The following is a 23,486-nucleotide window of genomic DNA, read 5'->3' on the forward strand; positions in this document are numbered from 1 at the left end:
AATAATGCTCTTTGGTGATGCCCAAAAACTATGGACCAATAACTGGTGGCTGCCCTCCCTAGGACCCCGCCCCTCACCCAAGAAGGCAGCCCGCAATCTTGGAGTGATAATAAATCAATCAATCAATCAGTCAATTTATAAAGCGCACTACACACCCGCGAGGGTCTCAAGGCGCTGGGGGGCGGAAGGGGGGGGGGGGGGGAGGGCGGCTGTAGCTAGTGGTCGAAGAGCCAGGTCTTGAGTAGTCTCCTGAAGGTCTGAGGGTCTCCTGTCTGTCGTAGGAAGAGAGGGAGGGAGTTCCATGTCTTGGCGGCGCGGTGGGAGAAGGACCTACCCCCGGAGGTGGTCCTGTGGATGCGTGAGACGGCAGCCAGTGAGAGGTCGGCGGAGCGGAGTCTCCTGTTGGGTACGTAGAATGATAGTTGGTTGTTGAGGTATTCTGGGCCGGTGTTGTGGAGTGCCTTGTGTGCGTGGGTCAGGAGTTTGAAGGTGATTCTTCTGTCGTCGGGGAGCCAGTGTAGGTCTTTCAGGTGGGGGGTGATGTGGTCTCGGAGGGGGACGTTGAGGATCTGGCATGCAGAGGCGTTCTGGATTCTTTGAAGTCTGCTGATGAGCTTGGACGGGGCTCCGGCGTAGAGGGCGTTGCCGTAGTCGAGTCTGCTGCTGATGAAGGCGTGGGTGACTGCTTTTCGTGTGTCTGAAGGGATCCATCTGTAGATCTTGCGGAGCATGCGGAGGGTGTAGCAGCAGGTTGAAGAGACTGCGTTGATTTGGTTGGTCATGGTGAGTTTCGAGTCGAGGATGACTCCCAGGTTGCGTGCGTGGTTGGTTGGTGTAGGGGCGGTCCCCAGGGATGTGGGACACGAGGAGTCGTCCCAGGCTGAGGGGTTGGGTCCAAGGATGAGGATCTCCGTCTTGTCCGTGTTAGGTTTGAGCTGGCTTTCTTCCATCCAGTCGGCAACTGCCTTCATACCGCGGTGGAGGTTGGCTTTGGCGGTGAGGGGGTCGCTGGTGAGGGAGAGGATCAGCTGGGTGTCGTCAGCATAAGAGATTATGTTGAGGTTGTGAAGTCTGGCGATGCGTGCGAGTGGAGCCATGTAGATGTTGAAGAGCGTCGGGCTGAGGTATGATCCTTGCGGGACACCGCAGATGGTCTTGGTGATTCCGGAGTGGAACGGGGGGAGGCGGACTCTTTGGGTTCTGTCGGAGAGGAAGGACGTGATCCAGTCCAGGGCCTTGTCGCGGATCCCTGCGTCGTAGAGGCGTGTGCGTAGTGTGTGATGGCAGACTGTGTCGAAGGCGGCGGAGAGGTCCAGGAGGAGGGCTGCTGTCTCGCCGTTGTCGAGTAGGATTCTGATGTCATCTGTGGCCGCGAGGAGGGCGGTCTCGGTGCTGTGGTTCTTGCGGAAGCCTGACTGAGAGGGGTTGAGGATGTTGTTGTCTTCCAGGTAGCGGGTGAGCTGGGTGTTGACTATCTTTTCGATGACCTTAGCCGGGAACGGAAGTAGAGAGATGGGCCGGAAGTTCTTGGGGTCGCTCGGGTCCGCCTTGGGTTTCTTCAGTAGGGCGTTCATCTCGGCGTGTTTCCAGCTCTCAGGGAAAGTCGCGGTCTTGAATGAGAGGTTGATGATGTTACACAGGTGGGGTGCGATGGAGCTGTCGACCTTGTTGACGATGTGGTGGGGAAGAGGGTCGGAAGGGGCGCCTGAGTGGATAGTGTTCATGGTTTTGATGGTGTCCTCGGTGGTTACGCTGGTCCATGCGGTGAGGTGGTCGTGGTCGGCGGGTATCGTGGGTCCGGTATGGTGGGGTTGGCGGGCTTCGTCCGAGGATTGAAGCTGTCATTGATGTCGGTGATCTTGCGGTGGAAGAAGGCAGCGAGGGAGTTGCACAGGGCTTGTGACGGCGGTATGTCGTTGGTGCAGGAGCTGGGGTTTGAGAGTTCCTTCACGATGTTGAAGAGCTCCTTGCTATTTTGTGCGTTATTGTCGAGGCGGTCCTTGAAGGAGGCCTTCTTGGTGGTCCTGATGACGTGGTTGCGGATGGCGTCTTTGAGGGCTGCATGGCTGTAAGGCGTTTTCTCGTCGTGCCAGGTGTTTTCCAGTCTCCGACAGGTGCGTTTGGAGGCTAGGAGCTCCGGGCTGAACTACACGGCTCTCTGACTGGTATCTCTGTGGGTGTGTTGTCTCGTTGGGACTAGGGTGTTGGCGTAATCGTCCATCTAGAGTCTGAGGGTGCGGGCTCCCTCCTCGGGGTCGGTGGGGTTGGTCGGGGGGTTGAGTGCGAGGTGTGTTTGTAGTAGCTCCTTGGTGATTTTTCCCCAGCGACGTCTAGGAGTCTGTGTGGTGCGGTGATGTGAGACGGGTTTCCGGAAGGTGAAGTGGGCGCAGCACGCAATCTTGGAGTAATAATAGACAACAAACTCTCCATGTCGGATCACGTTAATAATGTGGTTCGCACCTGCTATGGTCTAATGCGCAGCCTCAGAAAAATCTTTCAATGGGTCCCTCTATCCTCTCGCATGCCCCTAGTACAGGGACTAATTATAAGCCACTGGACTACAGCAACGCATTACTAGCATCCATAAATGAAGAACATCTAACAAAGCTTCAGGTCCAGCAGAACACTGCAGCCAGGCTGGTCCTAAACCAATAACCCCCCCCCCCCCCACCCCTACCCCTCGATCACCCTCGTCTCCCAGTCTATCGACCCTCCACTGTGCTTCCCATCAGAAAGGGGATAAACTTTAAACTATGCTGTCTGGTACACTTTACCCTCAACAGTAAAGGACCGAGATTTCTAGCCAAGAAACTGATAAAACATCAGCCAGTCAATCAATCAATCAATCAATCACTCAGAACATTTGTATAGCGCACTACTCACCCGGAGGGTCTCAAGGCGCTGGGGGGGGGGGGGGGGTCCGCTACTGCTCGAATAGCCAGGTCTTGAGCTGCTTCCTGAAGGCGAGGTGGTCCTGGGTCAGGCGGAGGTGGGTCGGAAGGGAGTTCCAAGTCTTGGCGGCCAGGTAGGAGAAGGACCTTCCTCCTGCGGTGGCTCTTCGGATGCGGGGGACGGCGGCGAGGGCGTGGCTGGTCGATCGAAGCTGGCGCGTGGGAGCGTAGAAGTTGAGGCGGCTGTTGAGGTATCCTGGTCCTTGGTTGTGTAAGGCTTTGTGTGCGTGGGTGAGGAGACGGAAGGTGATTCTCTTGTTGACCGGGAGCCAGTGCAGGTCTCTCAGGTGTCCGGAGATGTGGCTGCGGCGGGGGATGTCCAGGATGAGTCGTGCTGAGGTGTTCTGGATCCGCTGGAGTCTCTTCTGGAGTTTGGCGGTGGTTCCGGCATAGAGGGAGTTGCCGTAGTCCAGACGGCTGGTGACGAGGGCCTGGGTGACCGTCTTCCTGGTCTCGGTGGGGATCCATCGGAAGATCTTGCGTAGCATTCGCAGGATGTGGAAGCACGACGAGGAGACGGCGTTGACTTGTCTGGTCATGGAGAGGGAGGAGTCCAGGATGAAGCCCAGGTTGCGTGCGTGGTCAGTTGGTTTGGGTGCGCTGCCCAGGGCGGGGGGCCACCAGGAGTCATCCCAGGCGGAGGGTGAGGATCCTAGGATGAGGACTTCCGTCTTGTCTGAGTTCAGTTTCAGGCGGCTGTTCGACATCCATTTGGCTACTTCTGTCATCCCTTCGTGCAGGTTGGCTCTGGCGGTGGCGGGGTCGTTGGTGAGGGAGAGGATCAGCTGGGTGTCGTCGGCGTAGGAGATGATGTTCAGGTTGTGCTGGCGTGCGATGGCTGCGAGGGGGCTCATGTAGACGTTGAAGAGAGTTGGGCTGAGTGAGAAGCCTTGAGGGACGCCGCAGATGACTTCGATGGCCTCCGATCTGAACGGGGGGAGGCGGACTCTCTGTGTCCTTCCGGTGAGGAAGGAGGTGATCCACTCCAGTGCCTTCTCCTGGATTCAGACGTTGCTGAGGCGCTGTACTAGGGTGCAGTAAGAACCCTTTGCTCCACCAGTAAACAACTTCTAACTGTACCCAAGATCCACACAGCCAAGAACGGTGGCAGTTGCTTTTTCAGAACTGCTCCTGTGATATGGAACATATTGCCTCTACATCTCCGCTTGGAAATCGATCACAAGAAATTCCGCAGATCCCTCAAAACCTGGCTATTTTAGCACTTCCCCCTCAGACGGTCTCCCCCCTCCTATTCTTCTGGTCCCTCCGGGTAATATATGCGCTTAACAAATACCAAAATACATACATACATACTTTTTATCTTTCACGCTGGCAGCGCTGAGGCTGGACATGCTCCCCTCCTCTAGAGGGTTCTTATTCATGGGCACATCGCTTCTGTGCAGCGGGAGCACCAAAGGCAAAACTACCTGTGCCGGGACCGGGCCTAGGCCAGGAACCCTGATCATTTTCTCCGAAGGGGGATGCCTGTATTAAATACTCAGGAAGGAATCTCCTTACCTCATGCTCCCCTTGCTTCCTTGGCTGCACCAAACTCTGCTTAGACTCGTTAGCCCCTACAGTTAGTCTTTCATGCCCAAACTGTAATGTAACCATTCTGAGACCTCCTCCCGACTTACCCACCATTAATGAATGGCTTCCCCCTTCACTAACAGTAACTCCATTTTAAATCTTGCCCTTATCAACGCACGATCCCTGCCCAAACACAAATATGAAGTCGCTGAACTCAGACACTGCAAATCTAGATGTGCTATTCATCACCAAATCATGGGTTGACGAGGCAGCCAACCCTGATTTTGTGGTAGCAGTTCCAACTGGATACCAGTTCAAACTTGATAGATCCATAAAAAGAAGGGGTGGCCTCGCTCCGATATATCGCAGTTGGATTGCGGCCCACTGCACAGCGGTTCCCTCTATCGACAGAGGTATTTTTCCTCAAATTAGGCAGCCATGAGCAGATGACGTTCAATGGCATTCTTTTATATCGCCCTCCACGGGCAAAAAGCTACTTTTTGCACAACTTTCAGTCATTACTGGAGTTTGGCCGTCAATCTGATAATTTCACTATTTTTGGTGACTTTAATTTCCATTTGGAAGCCATCAACCATAGACACCATAGCCCTCGTAGGGATGGATGTAGTCAACTTATTAGGGACCCCACCCACTCGGCTGGTCACACACTTGATGGGCTTTTCTCAAAGAATCCTGCTATTTCAGTCAAAAACATGCCTCCACTCTGCTGGTCTGACCACCAAGTCATACTTTTTGTGCAAATGTTGCCGTTTAAAGCACATGCCTTTTCTAAGCCAGTTAACTCCGCCACTCGAAGAGCCTGGCACAAAATAGACTCAGTCCTAATAACTTAATGTCAAGCGCAGAACCAACCAGACCTCCCGCCCGACGCAAACATGGCATTCACCACCTATACCAAACGGCTTAATTCCACCTATGGGAAATTAGCTCCACCTACTCCCTCACATGATAACAGAACGAAAGGCACCTTCAGCCCCTCTGAAGCCTTGAGACTGGAGAAACAGGCCTGTAGAAAGCAAGAAAGACACAGGCGTAAGCTTTATGATGCCCAAGATAAACAGTAATACAAATTAACCCTAGCCAAATACAAAAACCTTCTTATTAAATAAAAGAGTCACTATTACACACAAATAATTGATAATGTGTCCAATTCCAATAAGGAATTGTTCCAGGTGGTCACTAAGCTTACTTCTGTCCCAAATAATAACTCGACCACACACAGCAACAATTCTGCGATACCCTGGCCTTCACCTTCAAAAAGAAGGCCGATCAGATCTTTAAAAGATTTGATAACTTGGGTGTCAGAGGACAACAATGAGCTAAGACAGCAGAAAGACCTGGCCCACCACCCTTCCTGGAATTCTCACCCACCTCCCCTAATCTAGTGGCCACTCTCTTGCTAGAAGCAAAATCAGGGTCAACTGATGACCCATGCCCCCCAAGGGTTTTGAAATTGGTTCCAGAACTCATTTCCACCAATTTATCTTTCATTTTTAACCAAATGTTCTCTCAAGGGGTGTTCTCCCCACCAGTTGGAAACAAGCTTCCATTCTCTCACTAATAAAGTCCAATCTTGTCATTAAGGATCCGAACAACTATAGCCCCATCTCTAGGCTTCCCCTTCCTGCAAAAAATGCAGAAAGTATCATGAACCTTAAACTATCGAAATTTATTCTCGACAACCATCAGTTGGACCCCACCCAGTCTGGCTTCAGAGCAGGTCACAGCACAGAAACCGCCCTCAACAAAACCACAGAAGAAATACGAACTTCCTTAGATAGTGGGGGTTGGGGGGAGGGATCAGCTGCCCTCTTTCTTCTGGATTTACCGGCAGCCTTCGATACATGGACCATAAGACTTTGATCCACCGTTTAAACACCATAGGGGTTAAAGACAAGGTCCTCCTCCTCCTTACGTCCTTCCTCTCAGAGAGGACCCAATCACTGAGCTTGGGCCATTTTGACTCCGCATCTTTTACTTTACCATGCAGGCTTCCACAGGGACCATCATTGAGCCCAACCCTTTTTAATATTTAGGTCTCAGAATTGGCTTTCCTTATTAAAAGTTTAAACTTGATTTCCACCTCCTATGCGGATGACACCCAATTAGTAGTGTCAGCCGCTGACAAAGATTCCTCAGGCCCTTCAAGGCTGCACGTCTGCATAGGAGCCATCCGTCTATGGATGAGTAAACATTGCTTAAAACTCAACCTGAGTAAAACCGAAGTATTTCTGCTTGGAAATCCCTCACCTGCTTAGTCTCTAGCCTGGTGGCCCGATGCTCTCGGCCCATCACCATTACCGGTGACCAAAGGCAACCCTTATGATTAGGAAAATTCTGCCTTATGTTACTTGTAAGACCAGAAAAAACTTGATTACAGCACTAGTCCTCTCAAAATTGGACTATTGCAATGGACTGTACATGAACCTACAAGAAAACCTGATTAGAAGGCTCCAATTGGTCTAAAATGCAGAAGCCAGAATGATTTTCAACATCCTAAAATTTCACTTGATTACCCGGGAATACAAAAGCTGCACTCCCGGTTCATAAGCGGGTACTTTCAAAGCCCTCTGAGTGGCCCACAAAGTCCTGCATCATGCAGGCCCTGAATGTTTATGGGAACACTTTAGGTGGTACATCTCCAATAGACCCCTACGTTCGTCTACTGCTAGAACACTTACCACCCCCCGATTCAAGAAAGTGAACTGGGGAGTCAAGGCCAGGCTCTGGAATGGTCTCCCTTCATATCTTAGAGCTATGTTTACCCCTTATTACATTTAGGAAGGAGCTGAAAACGTGGCTCTTTAGCAACTAAACGGTTCTAATTCCGGATGCTCGGGTCAGCAAGGGCCAAGACACCTATGGGTATACGCGTGCTCTATAAATGTTTCAAACATAACATAATAAAAATGATTGAAACTAAAAATGACCTTCACTGCTGTTATGACTCCTCTGCTTCGGCCCATTTGCACCCTGCCCTTCCTCATGACCTGCTGCCAGCCCTGAATAAGTGTCTAGCACATTGTGGTGTGTACGTCCCCTCAGACCTCCGGTTTGGCACATGAGACCCTCCTGCCGTCAACAGAGCTACTCCGCACTCAAACCCCCTGGCTGCTGAAATGAACCAGGCTCCCTCTTCTGCAGGGCACCCGTCCACCAGAAATCGCTCAGCCCTCTAGGGCCTCACTTTGAAGCAACAGAGAACTCCACATTGTACCATGAAGGCATTGATACTATTAGGAGCAGTGAATAAACAGCAACATTTAGCTCAGCATAATCCTGAGAAGTGGTTGATTCACCCCTAGTGCGCTCTGTGAATCTTTCCCTCTTCCGCGAAAGCATCTCTATTATTAAGTAAGAGCTCCTGAGGGGAGCTCCTAGTGTAAGACAACCCAAATGTGCCTTTCTGCAAGGGAGTGAGTACTTGTTGCTCTCTTACCATGAAAGATTGGCCCTGCAAGGGCAGGACATTCCCACTCACATGGCTGGGCACACATTCACATGGCTCACTTACTGTAAAACGAGACCACGTCATCAAAGAGCTTGAAGGTGAGCAAGGGCTCAGGTAGTTCCCGCAGGAATGTCTTCAAGATGACCGCGGGGAGATGAACGTCCTCGTATTGTTCGAAATTCACTGGAACCCCTGGAGACAAGGAGACAACAAAGAGAAAAGGGAATAAGGGAGTGATGGCGAAGAACTGAGGTGCAAGCGTGATTAGAAAAGCCAGGTAAGGGAGAGAAGAAAAAGGCCTGGGAGAGGACGAGGAGAGCACGAAGAGAGTGAGGAGAAGAGAAAGGGGCTGAAAGCAGCATGGGAGGAGTGTGAACAGGAGAGCCAGCGAGGAGAGCAGCAACTGAGATAACAAAATAGGCTAAAAACACTGCGGCTAGAGTAGCGAGGATGGAGAGTAGCGAGGACACAGGCGAGGAAAGGAGAGTGAAAGGATGAAGTAACTAGGCACATAACTGAAGTACGCCATTCAGTTGATGCTAAATAAGGATAATGTTACTAACCTAGTGAACATCTGTTCTTCGAATGTACAGCTGTAGATTCACATGCTTTGCATACTCCTGCCACCTAGTGTTGGGTCCAGATGTGTGCAAGTTGTTTTTCATCGAAGAAGTATTTTCCAGTCATGAGGTAGGTGATAACACCGTTCCTTGATAGAGAGCATGGGCATCAACTCCATTGTTTTCCCACAGAGGGTGAGAATGGAGTTATTAAGTAAAGAATAGAGAGGTCCATGCATATGTATGTTGAATAAGATAGAGAATTGCAACAGTTACAGTTACCCGGGGAGGCAGGTGGATGCATGTGAATCCACAGCTCTACATGCCAAGAACAAATGCTTTCTAGGTAAGTAAAATGTTCCGTTTGAGGCATGTGAGCTGAAGATCACATGCTTTGCATATACTATACAGCAGTATTCTCCCAAAATCGGTGGCTAACCTGTAGCTGGTGGAGTTGTCTGAAACAGTGTTTTGAGTACTGCCTGGCCCACATTAGCTTGTTGTCTTGCTAACACATCTACACAATATGGCTTGGTGAATGTGTGTGGTGTAGACCATGTTGCAGCTTTACACATATCAACTATGGGGATGTTTTCTAAGAAAGCCAAAGTAGTCCCCATTTTGCGAGTTAAATGCGCTCTAGGGGATATAGTTAAAGTTATTTTTGCTTTTGCATAACAAGTTTGAATGCATTTAATAATCCATCTGGCAATACCCGACTTGAATATGGAATTGCCCTTGTGTGGTGGTGCAAAAGCAACAAAAAGTTGTTGGGCTTTGCAAATAGAAGTACAAAAAAATCTACTCCTGAAACCCCGTAGATTCCGGAAAGAGAGGACATACAGGCGCTCCTTCTCAGGAATGGCGCCAGGATCTGGAATGCGCTCCCTCCTGAAACCAGGCTTGTCTCCTCCACTGCATTCTTCAAGAAAGAGGTGAAAACCATCCTTCTGGCCAAGATCTCCTGAACTTTATAGATGCTGGATCAGAGACTCTGCATCGCTTTGTATCACTGTTCACCTGTCCTTTGGCACTATACTCCTACTTGATGGTGATACTACTATGCTACTCTCTTACTACCTACCAATATATGATACACTTTGGTTTATTGAATCACCCTCCCGATGCCCCCACCCAGTGTTCTCTCTATCCTAAGAAATTGGTATAAGCCATCCACACATCCAAGGTTTACCTGAACCCTTCTGTAGTGGGATCAATGACTTGTGCCGTCTTATATTACTTGTTTACCTGATTGTATATTGATATGTTTTCTGTACGTTATTATTATCCTACTATGTTAGTGACTATTATATTGCTCCCATTATCTCTGTTCATTCCTGCTGCCCCCTACCCCTGTCTCTGTGAAGCGCTCTGATATCTGTAAGGATCTTGTTTGCGCTATATAAAACTTTGAATAAATAAATAAATAAATCCTTTCAATGTAATATAAAAGAGCTCTTCTGACATCTAAGGAATGTAGAGCTCGTTCTGCCACTGAATCAGGTTGAGGAAAGAATACACTTAACTGAACGGATTGGTTGATATGAAAGGCAGAAACTTTCTTAGGTAGAAACTTGGGATTAGTAGGAAGAACCACTTTGTCACCGTGGAGTTGGAAAACAGGTTCTTCTATGGTTAGTGCCTGTAGTTCACCCACTCTTCTCAGTGACGTGATTGCAATGAGGAAAGCAGTCTTTCAGGAGAGAAACTTTGGCTCACATTTTAATGCCTGGGTTCAAAAGGTGGGCCCATTAATCTTGAGAGGAGTATGTTAAAATTCCTCAGCGTGGCAGGTGGAAGTCTATTTGGTATAACTCAAAGTTCTTTCATGAAAGCTGTGATTACTGGCACTTTTTTTTTTTTTTTTTTTTAAAGAGTTTTATATAGCGCGAACTTGAACCGAACCGAATCAGTTATCAGAGCGCTTTACATAGCACCAGTTACTTTCATTTTTTAGGCACGGGGAGATTAAGTGATTTGCCCAGAACCACAGGGGTTTTTTTGGCGTCGTTACCGAGACTCGAACCAAGTTCCCCAGGTCCGAGGTCGAGCGCCTTAGCCGTTAGGCCAACCCCACTCCCTTTGCAAAGCGATAAATGATACTTAATCTGTAAATACGCAGCTTTTGCCGCAAGATGTAGTCGGAAAGAAGTATACGCTAATCCCGACTGCTGCAAGTGTAACAGATAAAAGATGATATTTTGTATTGTTGCATCCAGAAGATTGATATTATTGCAATAGATAACAAAATGTTTCCATTGAGCTGCATCACAGGCTCTTGTAGTAGGCCTTCTGGCCTCTCTGATGATCTTCATACAGTGTGATGGGAGATTTAGATAACAAACTATGATTTCAGGAGCCAGATCGAGAGGTTCAGTTGGTGTCTGATTTCAACATGGCTCTGTGTGAGGAGACTGGATGTGAGGTGTAGCTTTTGATGTGGAACTAGTGAGAGCTCCAACAGGGTTGTGAACCACGGTTGACGGGCCCTTGTAGGAGCTACTAGGCTCAGTGTGAGGGATGTTTGCCTGAGTTTCTGAACCACTAATAGAATGAGTGGGAGAGGCGGAAAAGAGTAGGAAAATATCCCTGACCAGTTCATCCAGTGTGCATTGCCTTTGTAGAGAAGGTGTGGGTACCTGGAGGCGAACTTTGGGCATTTTGCATTTTGGTGTGTGGCAAACATTTCCATTTGAGGAACTCCCCAACATTGAAAGTATGGGAGGAGAGCTTGAGTGTGAAGTTCCCATTTGTGTATTTGCTGTCACTGTCTGCTGAGAAGATCGGCAATCTGATTGTTCACTCTTGGGAGGTGTTCCGCTAGGAGATAGATTTTGTGGTGAATAGCCCACCTCCAAATGTCTTGGGCCAAGTGCGACAGTTGGAGAGTGTCACCCCCCCACCCTGTTTTTGTATGTAATACATAGCTGTCATGTTGTTGGTAAAAACTAGGACAGCTTTGCCAACCAGGTGAATTCTTTGAGTGCTTGAAACACGGCTAGCAGCTCTGGATGGTTTATGTGAAGAGTTATTTGCTGTTGACTCTACAGGCCTTGCACGGTGTGTTGTTGAAGATGAGCCCCCCCAGCCAGAGAGGGACGTATTCGCTCTTAGTATTGTCTGTGGAACTGGGTCTATGAAGGGCCGTTCTTTTGAGAAATTTTGTGTTTTCCACCACTGCAGAGAGTGATGAGTACGGCCGCTTACTAACACTAGATCGGTTAACAGACCCCACGATTGGTTCCACTAACTCGCTAAGCATTCTTGTAGAGGACGCATTTGAAGCCTTGCATGGGGAACGATTATGATGCAAGATGCCATAATTCCCAGTAGTTGCATATACATTCGAGCTGGAAGCGAGTGATTGGACAGAAACTGGAGAACTAGAGCCTGAATGTTGCGAATCCTGGCTGCTTTGGGAAAGGCCAGAGCCTTTTGAGCATCTAAAGGGACCCCTAGGTAGTTTTGAGTGTTGACAGGTTGGAGATGCGATGTCAACACATTGACTGTGAACCCCTAGTTGGTGTAGTAACAGTAGTGTCCTGTGAGTGTGTTGTAGACACTTCGGATACGTGTTGGCTTTGATAAGTCAGTCGTCCAAGTAGGGGAAGACATGAATGTGTTGTCTTTTCAGGTGAGCAGCGACTACTGCCAGACACTTTGTGAAGACTCTGGGAACAGTGGTGACTCAGAACAGGAGTACCTTGAACTGATAACGTTGGCTGGCTACCACACATCTGAGAAATTTGCGGTAATCGGGATGTATTGGAATATGAAAATAGGAGTCCTTTAAGTCTATAGTAGACAGAACGTCCCCCTGTTGCAGAAGTGGTAACATGGTAACTTGTTGAGTTACCATGTGAAAATGTTCTGACTTATGTAAAGATTTACTTCTCTGAGGTCCAAGATTGGTCTGAGAGAACCGTCCTTTTTGGGTATGAGAAAGTAAAAGGAGTATATGCCCAACCCGTGGTATTGTTGTGGTACGGGCTCTATAGCCCCTTTTAAAAGGAGAGACTGAAGCTCTTGTTTGAGGGGGTGTAAGTGATCCGGTGACAATATGTGTGAACGTGGAGGAATGTTTGGAGGATTGGTGGTGAACTCCAGGCAATACCAAGAACAGATAATATCCAATACCCATTTGTCTGTAGTTATGGACTGCCAGACGGGTAGGAAATGTGAAAGACGACCCCGACATGTGCTAAATGGTCGGGGGGAGTGTAGGCAAGAGACTGTTTGGTATTGGAGAAGAGGCCCGTGTTTTGGAGCCTCTTCCTTTGCCATTGTTGCCTCTGTAACCCCCTCTGAAATAACCCTTTGAGGCAGAGGGTTGATTGTTGCTTTTATAGGTGGTGGGGTAGTATCTGAGGAGGTATTCTTGGACCCTCCGCTGTAGAAGGAGCACCAAAAGGAACCGCCTCCTGGGGTTAATTGAAGGGCTCTCATAGATTTGGCCACTCCTGTGTCCTTCTTATTTTTTTCTAGTGAGGAACCTACTGCAGCGCCAAAGAGGTGTTCCTTGTCAAAAGGTGTGTTCAGGATAGAAGTTTGAACCCCTGGTTTGAATCCTGAAATACGTAACCAGGTATGCCTTCTTAAAAGGACGCTGGTATTCACCCCCTTTCCTGCAGTGTCTGCAGCATCTAGGGCGCTCAAGATTGAATTATTGGAAATGAGCTGGCCCTCCTGCACTAGGCCTTGCGCCTTGGACTTGTGCTCATCAGGTAGAAATTGGAGCAACTGCTCCATTTCATCCCAATGCTAACAGAGCTGGTGTATTGGAGATGCGCCAAAAGATCGCAGCCTGGGAGGCTACTCTTCTCCCCGAGGCGTCTATGAGCTTAGATTCTTTGTCTGCTGGTGCAGCGCCTCCTGTTGTTTGGGAATTGGCCCTTTTACGTGCGTTGGAAACTACCAAGGAATACAATGGAAACTGCCCCCTTATGTATGCTGGATCTGATGGTGCCAGCTTATGTTTCTTGTCTACCCTGGGGGTGAGAATGCGTGCCCTGACGGGATCATTAAAAATGTCATCCACATGTCTGATCATACCCCCGAGCATTGGGAGTGTGTGCAAAGACTTTTGCGTATCACTAAGAGTCTTGAAAAGGAAATCCTCTCCCAGGGATTCCTTATACAGCTGAACCTCATGGTAGTTAGCAGCTCTACCCAACAGTTCTATGTATCCTGCACTGTCGTCCGGTGGCGAAGGCTTTGTAGGGTACAGTTCAGGATCATATCCCTGTAGCGGAATTGGTGTAGTAATCTGTCCAGGGGTCTGTAGGTATTAGCTCATTGTCCCCAGCCTTATCCCCATCATCCTGATTACTAGTGTATGTGGTGGCGAGTGTTCAGGTGAAATTAGCAAGAGTTGAAATTGAGGAGAAGGAGGTGATGGAAGGGGAGGAGAAGGATTAGTACCAACATTTTTACTTTTTTAAAGGAATGTGGTATACCTCTTATGTCTCAGGTCTGCGTTTTATTGTCACTTTTGTGGAAATATGTCGTTGGGTGAATATATAGCTCCAGCTGTTTCGGATGCAGTTTGGAGGGCGGATCATTGAAATGTTGCTCTTTGGATGGAATCAGCACATCGGTTTGTTTCGGTGCTGAAGGTTTCAGTGCTGGGGCTTTGGATGCTGAAGATTTTGGATCCGAAGACATTTGAAGGCATCGAAGGGGGTGGGGCGGAGACTTTCTTTGACTTTGATCCCGAAAGTTTTGGCTCGGTACCCGTTTACGAACAGCTCTGTTCGAAGCCGGAAGGCTTTGGGTATGATTCGGTGGTGAGCAGGAGGGTGGGGCATCAGAAATATGTTCTCAGTGCCGACTGGAGGAGGGGGGTTGGACCGCAGCCTTCTTCTTGGGCTGAGGTGGACTTTGGAGCAAGGGAGGATCTGTACTCATGGTACGCTGCCCTTGCGCGATGTCTTTGTCCCCCTCGGAACAGTAAATGAAGATTGGATCTTGTTCCTCTTCGGATCCCATGGCATCTTCGGCCTCTTGTTCTATATCTTCTCCGAAGAGGTCCGGAATGGAACTTGTGTGTTGGCTTTGCATGTCGCAGCGTCGAGCCCCATGGTCGGAAAGCCTTACACGTGTTGCAGTCCTGTTCACTGTGCTCCGGAGACAAGTACAAGTTGCACACTTCCTGTGAGTCGGTGCGCTGAAACTCCGTGTGGCACCGAAGGCAGAATTTAAATGGAGTCCGTTCCATCTACTGCGAGGCGGACCGACATGGGTAGGCCCGACAGCCTTACACGAGCTACCCGATCGAAAGAAGGTTTTTTCACTTAATATGATACGCAGAGAATGGGATAACGCGATCAAAACAATACTAGCGAGGGTGAGTGTCTTGTGCACCAAGGGAAACCAGAGACGGGTTCACTGGCTCCCCGTCAGGGACAGAATTAAGTTCAAAACCCTGTGCATATCGTACCAAGCCTTCCATAGAGCTAGTCCTGAGATTAACCATTCACTTCTCTCCCCTTACTGCCCCGGTAAATCTCTTCGTTCCACAAATGCATTTCTTGCTGCAGTCCCCAGAATCAAAAGGTCCAGAGCAGGAGGCAGGTCCTTCACGCTCAATGCTACTAGACTATGGAACTCTCTCCCCTTCGCATTAAGGTCCAACCCTACTCTCTCGTCCTTCCGCAAAGAGCTGAAAACATTCCTCTTCAGAAATTAGCTCTCCCCCTGGTCTTTCTCCCCTGTCCCTCAGTGTTTCATTTTCTCTATTTAGCGCTTGGACACCCTCGGGCAGCAGTCGCGCTCTACAAAACCCCTTCACTTCACTTCACTTCGAACCGGAGTGCAGCAATCCACATCCAAACCAGATGGCAGAAAAAAACTATCTAACAATGGAGTCGATGCCCATGCGCACTATCACCAAAAGGAGGAGTAACCTACCTCTAAACTGGAAAAGACTTCTTCGAAGAAAAACAACTTGCAAACATCCGGACCCAACACTAGATGGCAGGAGTATGCATAGCATGTGATCTACAGCTCACATGCCTCGAACATATTCCTGTTATTCTACAATGGAGGAGACTGTGATAAGGGCATGTAAAGGACGTATAATTGCTTACCAGTACCCTAGTCCTCCATCACGGGAATGTTCATTGAAGTCATGAGCACTGCAAATTATCATGCCCACAAGATCCCAGACCACGTTCTGGAAATATATATTTCTATAACATTTCTTTAATGCCTTAACTGCGGCTGTTCTTTCGGCGCAGTGCGGGCGTTCTAAAAGGTGGGCGGGGCCGCGTCGGCCGTTGGCTGACGGCAGCACTAGCGAGGTAGTGCTGCCGTTGGCCAACGGCAGCACGCAACGGGTTAAAAAAGCTATTTAATATAATGAAAACATACTTACAAGCAGGGGCTGTTTCTTCACAAGGATGGGGGAGGGAGGTGGGGGGTAAATCGCCCCTGCCTGCTGTGATCCGTGCAGGTCAAAAAATAAAATGGCAATGGAAAGATTCCATTTTATTTTTCCAACGTACGCACTACAGCAGCCAGCCTATCCCGAGTCTAGAGACAGCAGAGGACAGGAGCAGAGCCTGGCTGGATGCTCCAAAGTACACACATCACTTAGGTCAGCTGTCTTATGCCAGCCAAAGTGACATGCGCACTTTGAAGCTTTCCACTCAGCTGCCTATATCAAGCGTCTTGATACATGAAGCTAATGTTCTCAACACTTGTAAGGAGCTAATGATGGCTTCTTTCTGGAGTTCACATTGTATCACCTTTGCAAGCAGCCAAAGTAATCCATAAATGTTCACTGAGCTGTCCCAATGCATGTATGTCTCTTGTAAAGTTACTTCCTTCGCTTTGTGCATGTGGGTTCTCTCATGTAGAATTAGATTAACGGTATTTATTTATTTAGGAGTTTGTAAAGCACTGATCAGTCCTCTGGCTCGGGTAGGTACATATTTGCATACAGGTAACGGCAGAAAGTCAGGACATGCAGGATAATATTAGGCATGATCAGTAGCAGAAAGCCTGTCCATGTTCTTGACCCGCTGTGTGATAAATGGCTCCATGGATGGCTTCTATTCTGTAGGTTAACCTCAGAGGACATAGCGGATGGGCATCTTCTAACACTTCACACTGTGCTCCAGTAGCCTTGGAAAGACCTTTCTTTTCTACGGTCTGTGCTCTCTCCTTTTGATTGAGACGAGTCGTCCCACTGGTGCTTCTGCACGCCCTTCCTCAGGCACCCTCCGACTAACTTTATAACAGCGATTATTCAAATCCGCACTTAATAGATAAAACCTTTCTCCTGATTAAAGTATTGCGTGAATCTTCAAATGGCTCAGAGTGCAAATATACTTCCAATTATTACTTGCACTGGGCTGTATTCCTAATGTGCATTTCAGAGGCAATTCAATACCAGTAGCTAACTTTTGTTATATGTTTCTGGTGATGTTTTTTGGGGCGGGGTTGGTGGGTTGGTAATGTACCTAAAAAGTGTGGGATTAGAGATCTTTCATTTTCAGTAGTTTTCTCCGCTCTCATTTCCTCACCACTCCTTGAATCCTCCAAATCATTTCCCTCTAGGGACTTCTTGACATAAGAGTTTTGCAAAGTAAATGTTTTTACTGTGTTGTTTTTTGTTAAATGCTGCTTACATATGTTTGCTTAAAAGTGCAGAGACAGTTTTTCATGCTTTTAGGGCTATGGCCTAATTCTCTTGGGGTGGGGGAGGGGAACATGAGCCCAGCAATGCTGTGGTTGGTGAGACTATGAAGTGCCTTTGGCCACAAATGAAGATCTCTGGAGGGAAGGAAGGCGGTTCTGAAAGAACGGTACAGTTAGCAGAGTTACTGTAGCTGCAGTTGACATAGGTGGCGAGAACCACTCCTTTACTACGGAGACAAATGGGGGAATACCTGCTCTGAGGTCAGAGAGAGCGGCTGCTGCAGACAGTTTGCTTGCGGCAGTACTCGATGGAGTGTGTACTGCAGGTATTGCATGAAAACGTGGCATGTACTGCACAGAGGTATGTGGAAGTTTTGAAGCTTGTAGCAATTCTACATCAACATTCATCTGGTGGGTGGGGTTGGAGTAATATCCTGTTTTACGCACATGAAATTTAATGAATTAGGCAGCAACCATTGGGGGCATACTTTGACCTTGGAGTCATAGGAGTACTCAATGTGTTGCCCACAGAGGTAGAAGGCATGCTATGGTATCAGGAACTGTATGGTAATACAACAAGTATGCTGGGGCAGTGTGGAGAAAACCTGAATCGGCGTGCGCATGAGTACACGGGTGCATAAATGTGTGTCTGGTGGTGGAAACTGACTGTCAATGGAGTAAAAATGAAATGCAGGGTTTTAACAGTGTGTGTAAACGCCCTGGGGCATCATGTCACTAGCAAAAAAGCAAGATAGTGTAGACTGAAATCTAATAAAGTCAGATTTTTCAAGTGAACAACGGAAGAGGAAACCCTGATATACAAGGAAGGAGCAGACGTGCGAAGGCAGAGGGTACAATATTCGGAGAAGAATGGAACAGGAGGCCACGTAAAGATTTGAGGTGCGGCCACAAGGCTGCTCACCTTGTACAGGGGAGGGGGGCGGGATGGCTAACCAGAACTTCTACATCCATGTTGTCAGCATTAAGATTTAGGCAGATGTCCTTCATCCACACAGCCGCTTCCGACAAACAAGTCAGACAGTAAGAACGTTCCTGTTCTAGACTTATCTTCTGAGCCTTGCTGCAAGAGGCGGATGGTGGGAGTAACAGATGCAGTTCAAAGCAAACTCTGCTGCAGGTCCGAAGGTTGTCTGACACCTTGTAAGGTGCGGGCGTCAGATGCTAAGGAGTGTTCCACAGGCCATGCCCTGCCAATCACGACCTTAAGTCTGTCTGGGTTCGCTTACATGACCCTGCTAGAGCTGCCCCTATGCTCCTGGCCCGGCCAGGGCAGGGGCGTGGGTATATTTATGAAGAATTACGGAATGCAGGATGGAGACCCTTAAGCATTTGTTGACTGCTAAGGAAATGGGTAGAGTGAGGTGAAAAGAATGCATAGGTTGAGGTTTGGGTGTATATGGCAGGGTAGGCAGTGATTGGGCATTTACTCCGCAGGTGTTGCAGGGGTAGGTGGCATAGGCGTTACAGGGGCGCATGGGGAGGCGCTGCAAGGTCTGAGTAATGCCACTGAACATGGGGTGTAATCTGCTGAAGGTACAGGGGCTCCACCAATAGATATCACAGAAGAACCTGGACTGTGGGCTGGAGTTGGATAGAAATTCACCTCAAAGGGCTGCAGGAGCAGAAAGGGTTTATTCTGTCCGATTTTGCTGCAAGTCCTGGAGCAGCAAATAGACCTAGTTTGCCGAACCGGCTGCACAGGTGGAAGGAGAATCTTTCTAATGCAGTGCTTACCGCAGGGCCAGATGGGATACATACTGTAAAATGCACTTCTACTCACCCAGGTTGTACTTGTGCTGCACTTCTTTAACAATCGTTGTATTTGCAGATCTCCGAAAGATTCCTTCTGTGAGAGGCTGAGAGAGAGAAAGATGGACATGTTTACATTGGATTCGACGGATACAAATCATTTCACCTTCTGTAAGGCACTCGAACCATAACAACTTGTTTCATAAACCACACTCTAATCCGAAAAGTTGCTTAAATAAAGCAGAGTTGACTGTCTCCTCCAGGGAACAAATGGAAAGAAAGGGATAAGAAGGTGGCACCTAGTGCCAGTGGGGTGTAGGCCAAGAGGTGTTTAGTTTCTGCCCCATCCCTTGTCTACCTCAGTGTGTTGCAGCCAGGAAATGCTTCAGTCAGATGTGTGATGTCCTGAATAGGAGGAAAGAATGCAACAGTGTGAGCCAATCATGGTACCCCGGTCTCTGTAGCAGACTTTGCTAATGAGGATAACTCAAAGCTTTGTAGAGTGGCATGTTGCGACGAGCAGCACGTTTCATTGGCAATGGGACCAGAGGCGTGTCACAGACTCCTTTCACACGCATTACAACACTGCGCAGCAAGGCAAACCACTCACGAAGGATGAACGGCAACTGCACAGCAGGAATATGTTGAGTTCTCTTCAGAAGACTGCTCAAGCATTCTTTTTAGACATTTAAAAATTGTGAAAGGCGCCTGTGTTTCTGAGTCTTGCAGGTGCCAAGCTTTCTCTAGTCCAAGTGCCTCCTACACAAGTTTGAAAGCCAAGCCACAGGAGTTGCGACACCACAGAGACAGAGAGCAAGGCGGCGCTGTGGGTATAAGTAGTTAAGGAGATCAAGGGGCTTATTTACTGGTATTCGCCTAATAAGGCATCTTGACTGCTTGCTTGTCTTTAAGGCTCCTTCCTACCCCAGGTGTGCTCCATCCGTTCCCTCCACCAGGGGGCTCCTTTCCTTTCCTCCCACCAGGGGTGCTCCATCCGTCCCTACCACCAGGGCGCTCCATCCTCCTTCCTCACACCAGGGGCGCTCCATCCTTCCCTCCACCAGGTGTGCTCCATCATTCCCGCGCCAGGGACGCTCCATCCTTCCCTCCCCCAGGGGCGCTCCATCCTTCCCTCCCCCAGGGGCGCTCCATCCTTCCTCCACCAGGGGCGCTCCATCCTTCCCTCCACCAGGTGTGCTCCATCATTCCCGCGCCAGGGACGCTCCATCCTTCCCTCCCCCAGGGGCGCTCCATCCTTCCCTCCCCCAGGGGCGCTCCATCCTTCCCTCCACCAGGGGCGCTCCATCCTTCCTCCACCAGGGGCGCTCCATCCTTCCTCCACCAGGGGCGCTCCATCCTTCCCTCCACCAGGGCGCTCCATCTTCTTCCTCCACCAGGGGCGCTCCATCCTTCCCTCCACCAGGGGCGCTCCATCCTTCCCCACCAGGGGCGCTTCATCCTTCCCTCCCCCACGGGCGCTCCATCCTTCCCTCCCCACGGGGCGCTCCATCCTTCCCTCCCCCACGGGGCGCTCCATCCTTCCCTCCACCAGGGGCGCTCCATCCTTCCTCCACCAGGTGTGCTCCATCCTTCCCTCCACCAGGTGTGCTCATCCTCCCTCACCAGGGACGCTCCACCTTCCCGCGCCAGGGACGCTCCATCCTTCCCTCCCCCAGGGGCGCTCCATCCTTCCCTCCACCAGGGGCGCTCCATCCTTCCCTCCAACAGGGGCGCTCCATCCTTCCCTCCACCAGGGGCGCTCGTTCCTTCCTCCACCAGGGGCGCTCCATCCTTCCCTCCACCAGGGGCGCTCCATCCTTCCCTCCCCCACGGGGCGCTCCATCCTTCCCTCCCCCACGGGGCGCTCCATCCTTCCCTCCCCCACGGGGCGCTCCATCCTTCCCCCCCACCAGGGGCGCTCCATCCTTCCCCCCCCACCAGGGGCGCTCCATCCTTCCCTCCACCAGGGGCGCTCCATCCTTCCCTCCACCAGGTGTGCTCCATCCTTCCTCCACAGGTGTGCTCCATCCTTCCCTCCACCAGGTGTGCTCCATCCTTCCCTCCACCAGGGGCGCTCCATCCTTCCCTCCACCAGGGCGCTCCATCCTTCCCTCCACCAGGAGTGCTCCATCCTTCCCTCCACCAGGGGCGCTCCATCCTCCCTCCACCAGGGGCGCTCCATCCTTCCCTCCACCAGGAGTGCTCCATCCTTCCTTCCACCAGGAGTGCTCCATCCTTCCCTCCACCAGGAGTGCTCCATCCTTCCTTCCACCAGGAGTGCTCCATCCTTCCTTCCACCAGGTGTGCTCCATCCTTCCCTCACCAGGGGGCGCTCCATCCTTCCAGGGGCGCTCCATCCTTCCCTCCCCCAGGGGGCGCTCCATCCTTCCCTCCCCCAGGGGGCGCTCCATCCTTCCCTCCCCCAGGGGGCGGTCCATCCTTCCCTCGCCCAGGTGCGCTCCATCCTTCCTCCCCCAGGGGGCGCTCCAGCCTTCCCCCCACCAGGGGGCGCTCCACCCTCCCCCCCCCACCAGGGGCGCTCCATCTTCCCCTCCCCAAAAGCTGTGCTCCATCCTCCCCCCCCCCAACCAGGTGTGCTCATCCTCCCCCCCCCCGCCACCCCCCCCCAGGGATGCTCCATCCTTCCCCACCAAGGGCGCGCCATCCCCCCCCCCCCACCAGGGGCGCTCCATCCTTACCACCGGGGGCGCTCCATCCTTCCCTCCCCCAGGGGCGCTCCATCCTTCCCTACCCCAGGGGCGCTCCATCCTTCCCTCCCCCAGGGGCGCTCCATCCTTCCCTCCCCCACGGGGCGCTCCATCCTTCCCTCCCCACGGGGCGCTCCATCCTTCCCTCCCCCACGGGGCGCTCCATCCTTCCCTCCCCCACGGGGCGCTCCATCCTTCCCTCCCCCACGGGGCGCTCCATCCTTCCCTCCCCCACGGGGCGCTCCATCCTTTCCCCCCCACCAGGGACTCTCCATCCTTGCCGCACCAGGGACGCTCCGTCCTTGCAGCACCAGGGACGCTCCGTCCTTGCAGCACCAGGGACGCTCCGACCTTCCCCCCACCAGGGGCGCTCCATCCTTCCCCTGTTGGACCCGGCCTCATGGCGTGGTCCTACCCCTCCCGCATGGCGGGCCCAGGACAACATCAGCCCTCCTCCGGACCTCGGGCGGCCCCTTCGGCCCGACCCGGCACGCCCCAACACCACAGATCCGGCTACCATCCCGGATCCCCATCATCGGCCTGACCCCAGCGTAGGCCCATCACGACCGAAGCACGAGGCCGTGCCCGACTCCATCTTGGGCCCACCACGTCACGACCACGTACGTGGCCTCGGCCCAAGCCTCGGCCCCAGTGCAGCCAGACATCGAGGCACCAAGGTCCACCCAGGTGGTCGAGTGGCCACTCGACAGATCCCGGAGGGAGAAGAGTTTCGATGGCCCTCCAGCCGTCCCCGGACGCCTGGTATCGATCGCCCTCCGGCCTCCCTGGGCGCTGGCTCCACCCCCCTGCTGGGTGTCTGGACACCATCATCCCGGCCCCTCTGGCCCCCAGGCGCGAGGGTCCGGACATCAAAGGACCTCCGTCCTATATCTGGGCCAGTCCCGGAGTAGGACGCCAGTTGTATCCTGGACTGGAAGCCCTGCTGACGCTGTCACGGCCGACACCAGACGAACTCATCCTTCCTATAACCTGAACCACCTGAGAGCCTGCTGGCGCTGCCGCGGCCTACTTGCTGAACCATCTGAGAGCCTGCTGGCGCTGCCGCGGCCTACCTTGCTGAACCACCTGAGAGCCTGCTGGCGCTGCCACGGCCCACCTTGCTAAACCATCTGAGAGCCTGCTGGCGCTGCCGCGGCCTACCTTGCTGAACCATCCTGTTAGCCTGCTGGCGCCGCCGCGGCTCGAACCTCTCGGAACCCCCCAGCTCGAGGATTGAGAGCTGTGCGTAGGGTATCCCTTCCTCCACCCAGAGTAAGACTGTCCCGCTACCTTACCCCCCTTGTCCGAGACTTTACGGATCCCTCGATCCCGCTGTATATACTGCCAAGAGCCCTCAACCGTTACTACTTATAAAAGCTTGAGAACTTGACCTCCTGTGTGGTGTCCATTTGTAGTGTTGTGATTACTCTGCTGTACGATCCTAGGAGGGGCCCTCATTCAGGAGGCCTCTCGGCAACGCTCGGCTACTTCTCGACCGAGGGGTGACCTAGGGGTGGTCAGTCAGACCTCTTCTGCCTCACCCGGGTCGCCTTTCTAACATCCCCCCACCAGGGGCGCTCCATCCTTCCCCCACCAGGGACGCTCCAGCCTTGCCGCACCCGGGGGCGCTCCATCCTTCCCTCCCCCACGGGGCGCTCGATCCTTCCCCCCACCAGGGACGCTCCATCCTTGCCGCACCAGGGACGCTCCATCCTTGCCGCACCAGGGACGCTCCATCCTTGCCGCACCAGGGGCGCTCCATCCTTGCCGCACCAGGGGCGCTCCATCCTTGCCACACCAGGGGCGCTCCATCCTTGCCGCACCAGGGACGCTCCATTCTTGCCGCACCAGG

At 51.5% G+C, this 23,486-nt stretch overlaps 1 protein-coding gene across 1 annotated transcript in view; it reads right to left on the bottom strand.

Annotated features, from left to right (window-relative positions):
* The window catches only part of ARHGAP1 (Rho GTPase activating protein 1), a 174,675-nt gene that overhangs the window by 27,940 nt on the left and 123,249 nt on the right, over positions 1-23,486 (bottom strand). Inside the window, exons 11-12 of the mRNA XM_078684421.1 lie at positions 18,958-19,033; positions 8,017-8,145 (exon numbers count right to left, since the gene is read on the bottom strand). Of these exons, the coding sequence (XP_078540547.1) occupies positions 8,017-8,145; positions 18,958-19,033 (205 nt within the window). The remainder of the gene's footprint in view (positions 1-8,016; positions 8,146-18,957; positions 19,034-23,486) is intronic.

Source organism: Lissotriton helveticus, chromosome 3_2, assembly GCF_964261635.1.
Source record: "Lissotriton helveticus chromosome 3_2, aLisHel1.1, whole genome shotgun sequence".
NCBI classification, from domain to species: Eukaryota; Metazoa; Chordata; class Amphibia; order Caudata; family Salamandridae; genus Lissotriton; species Lissotriton helveticus.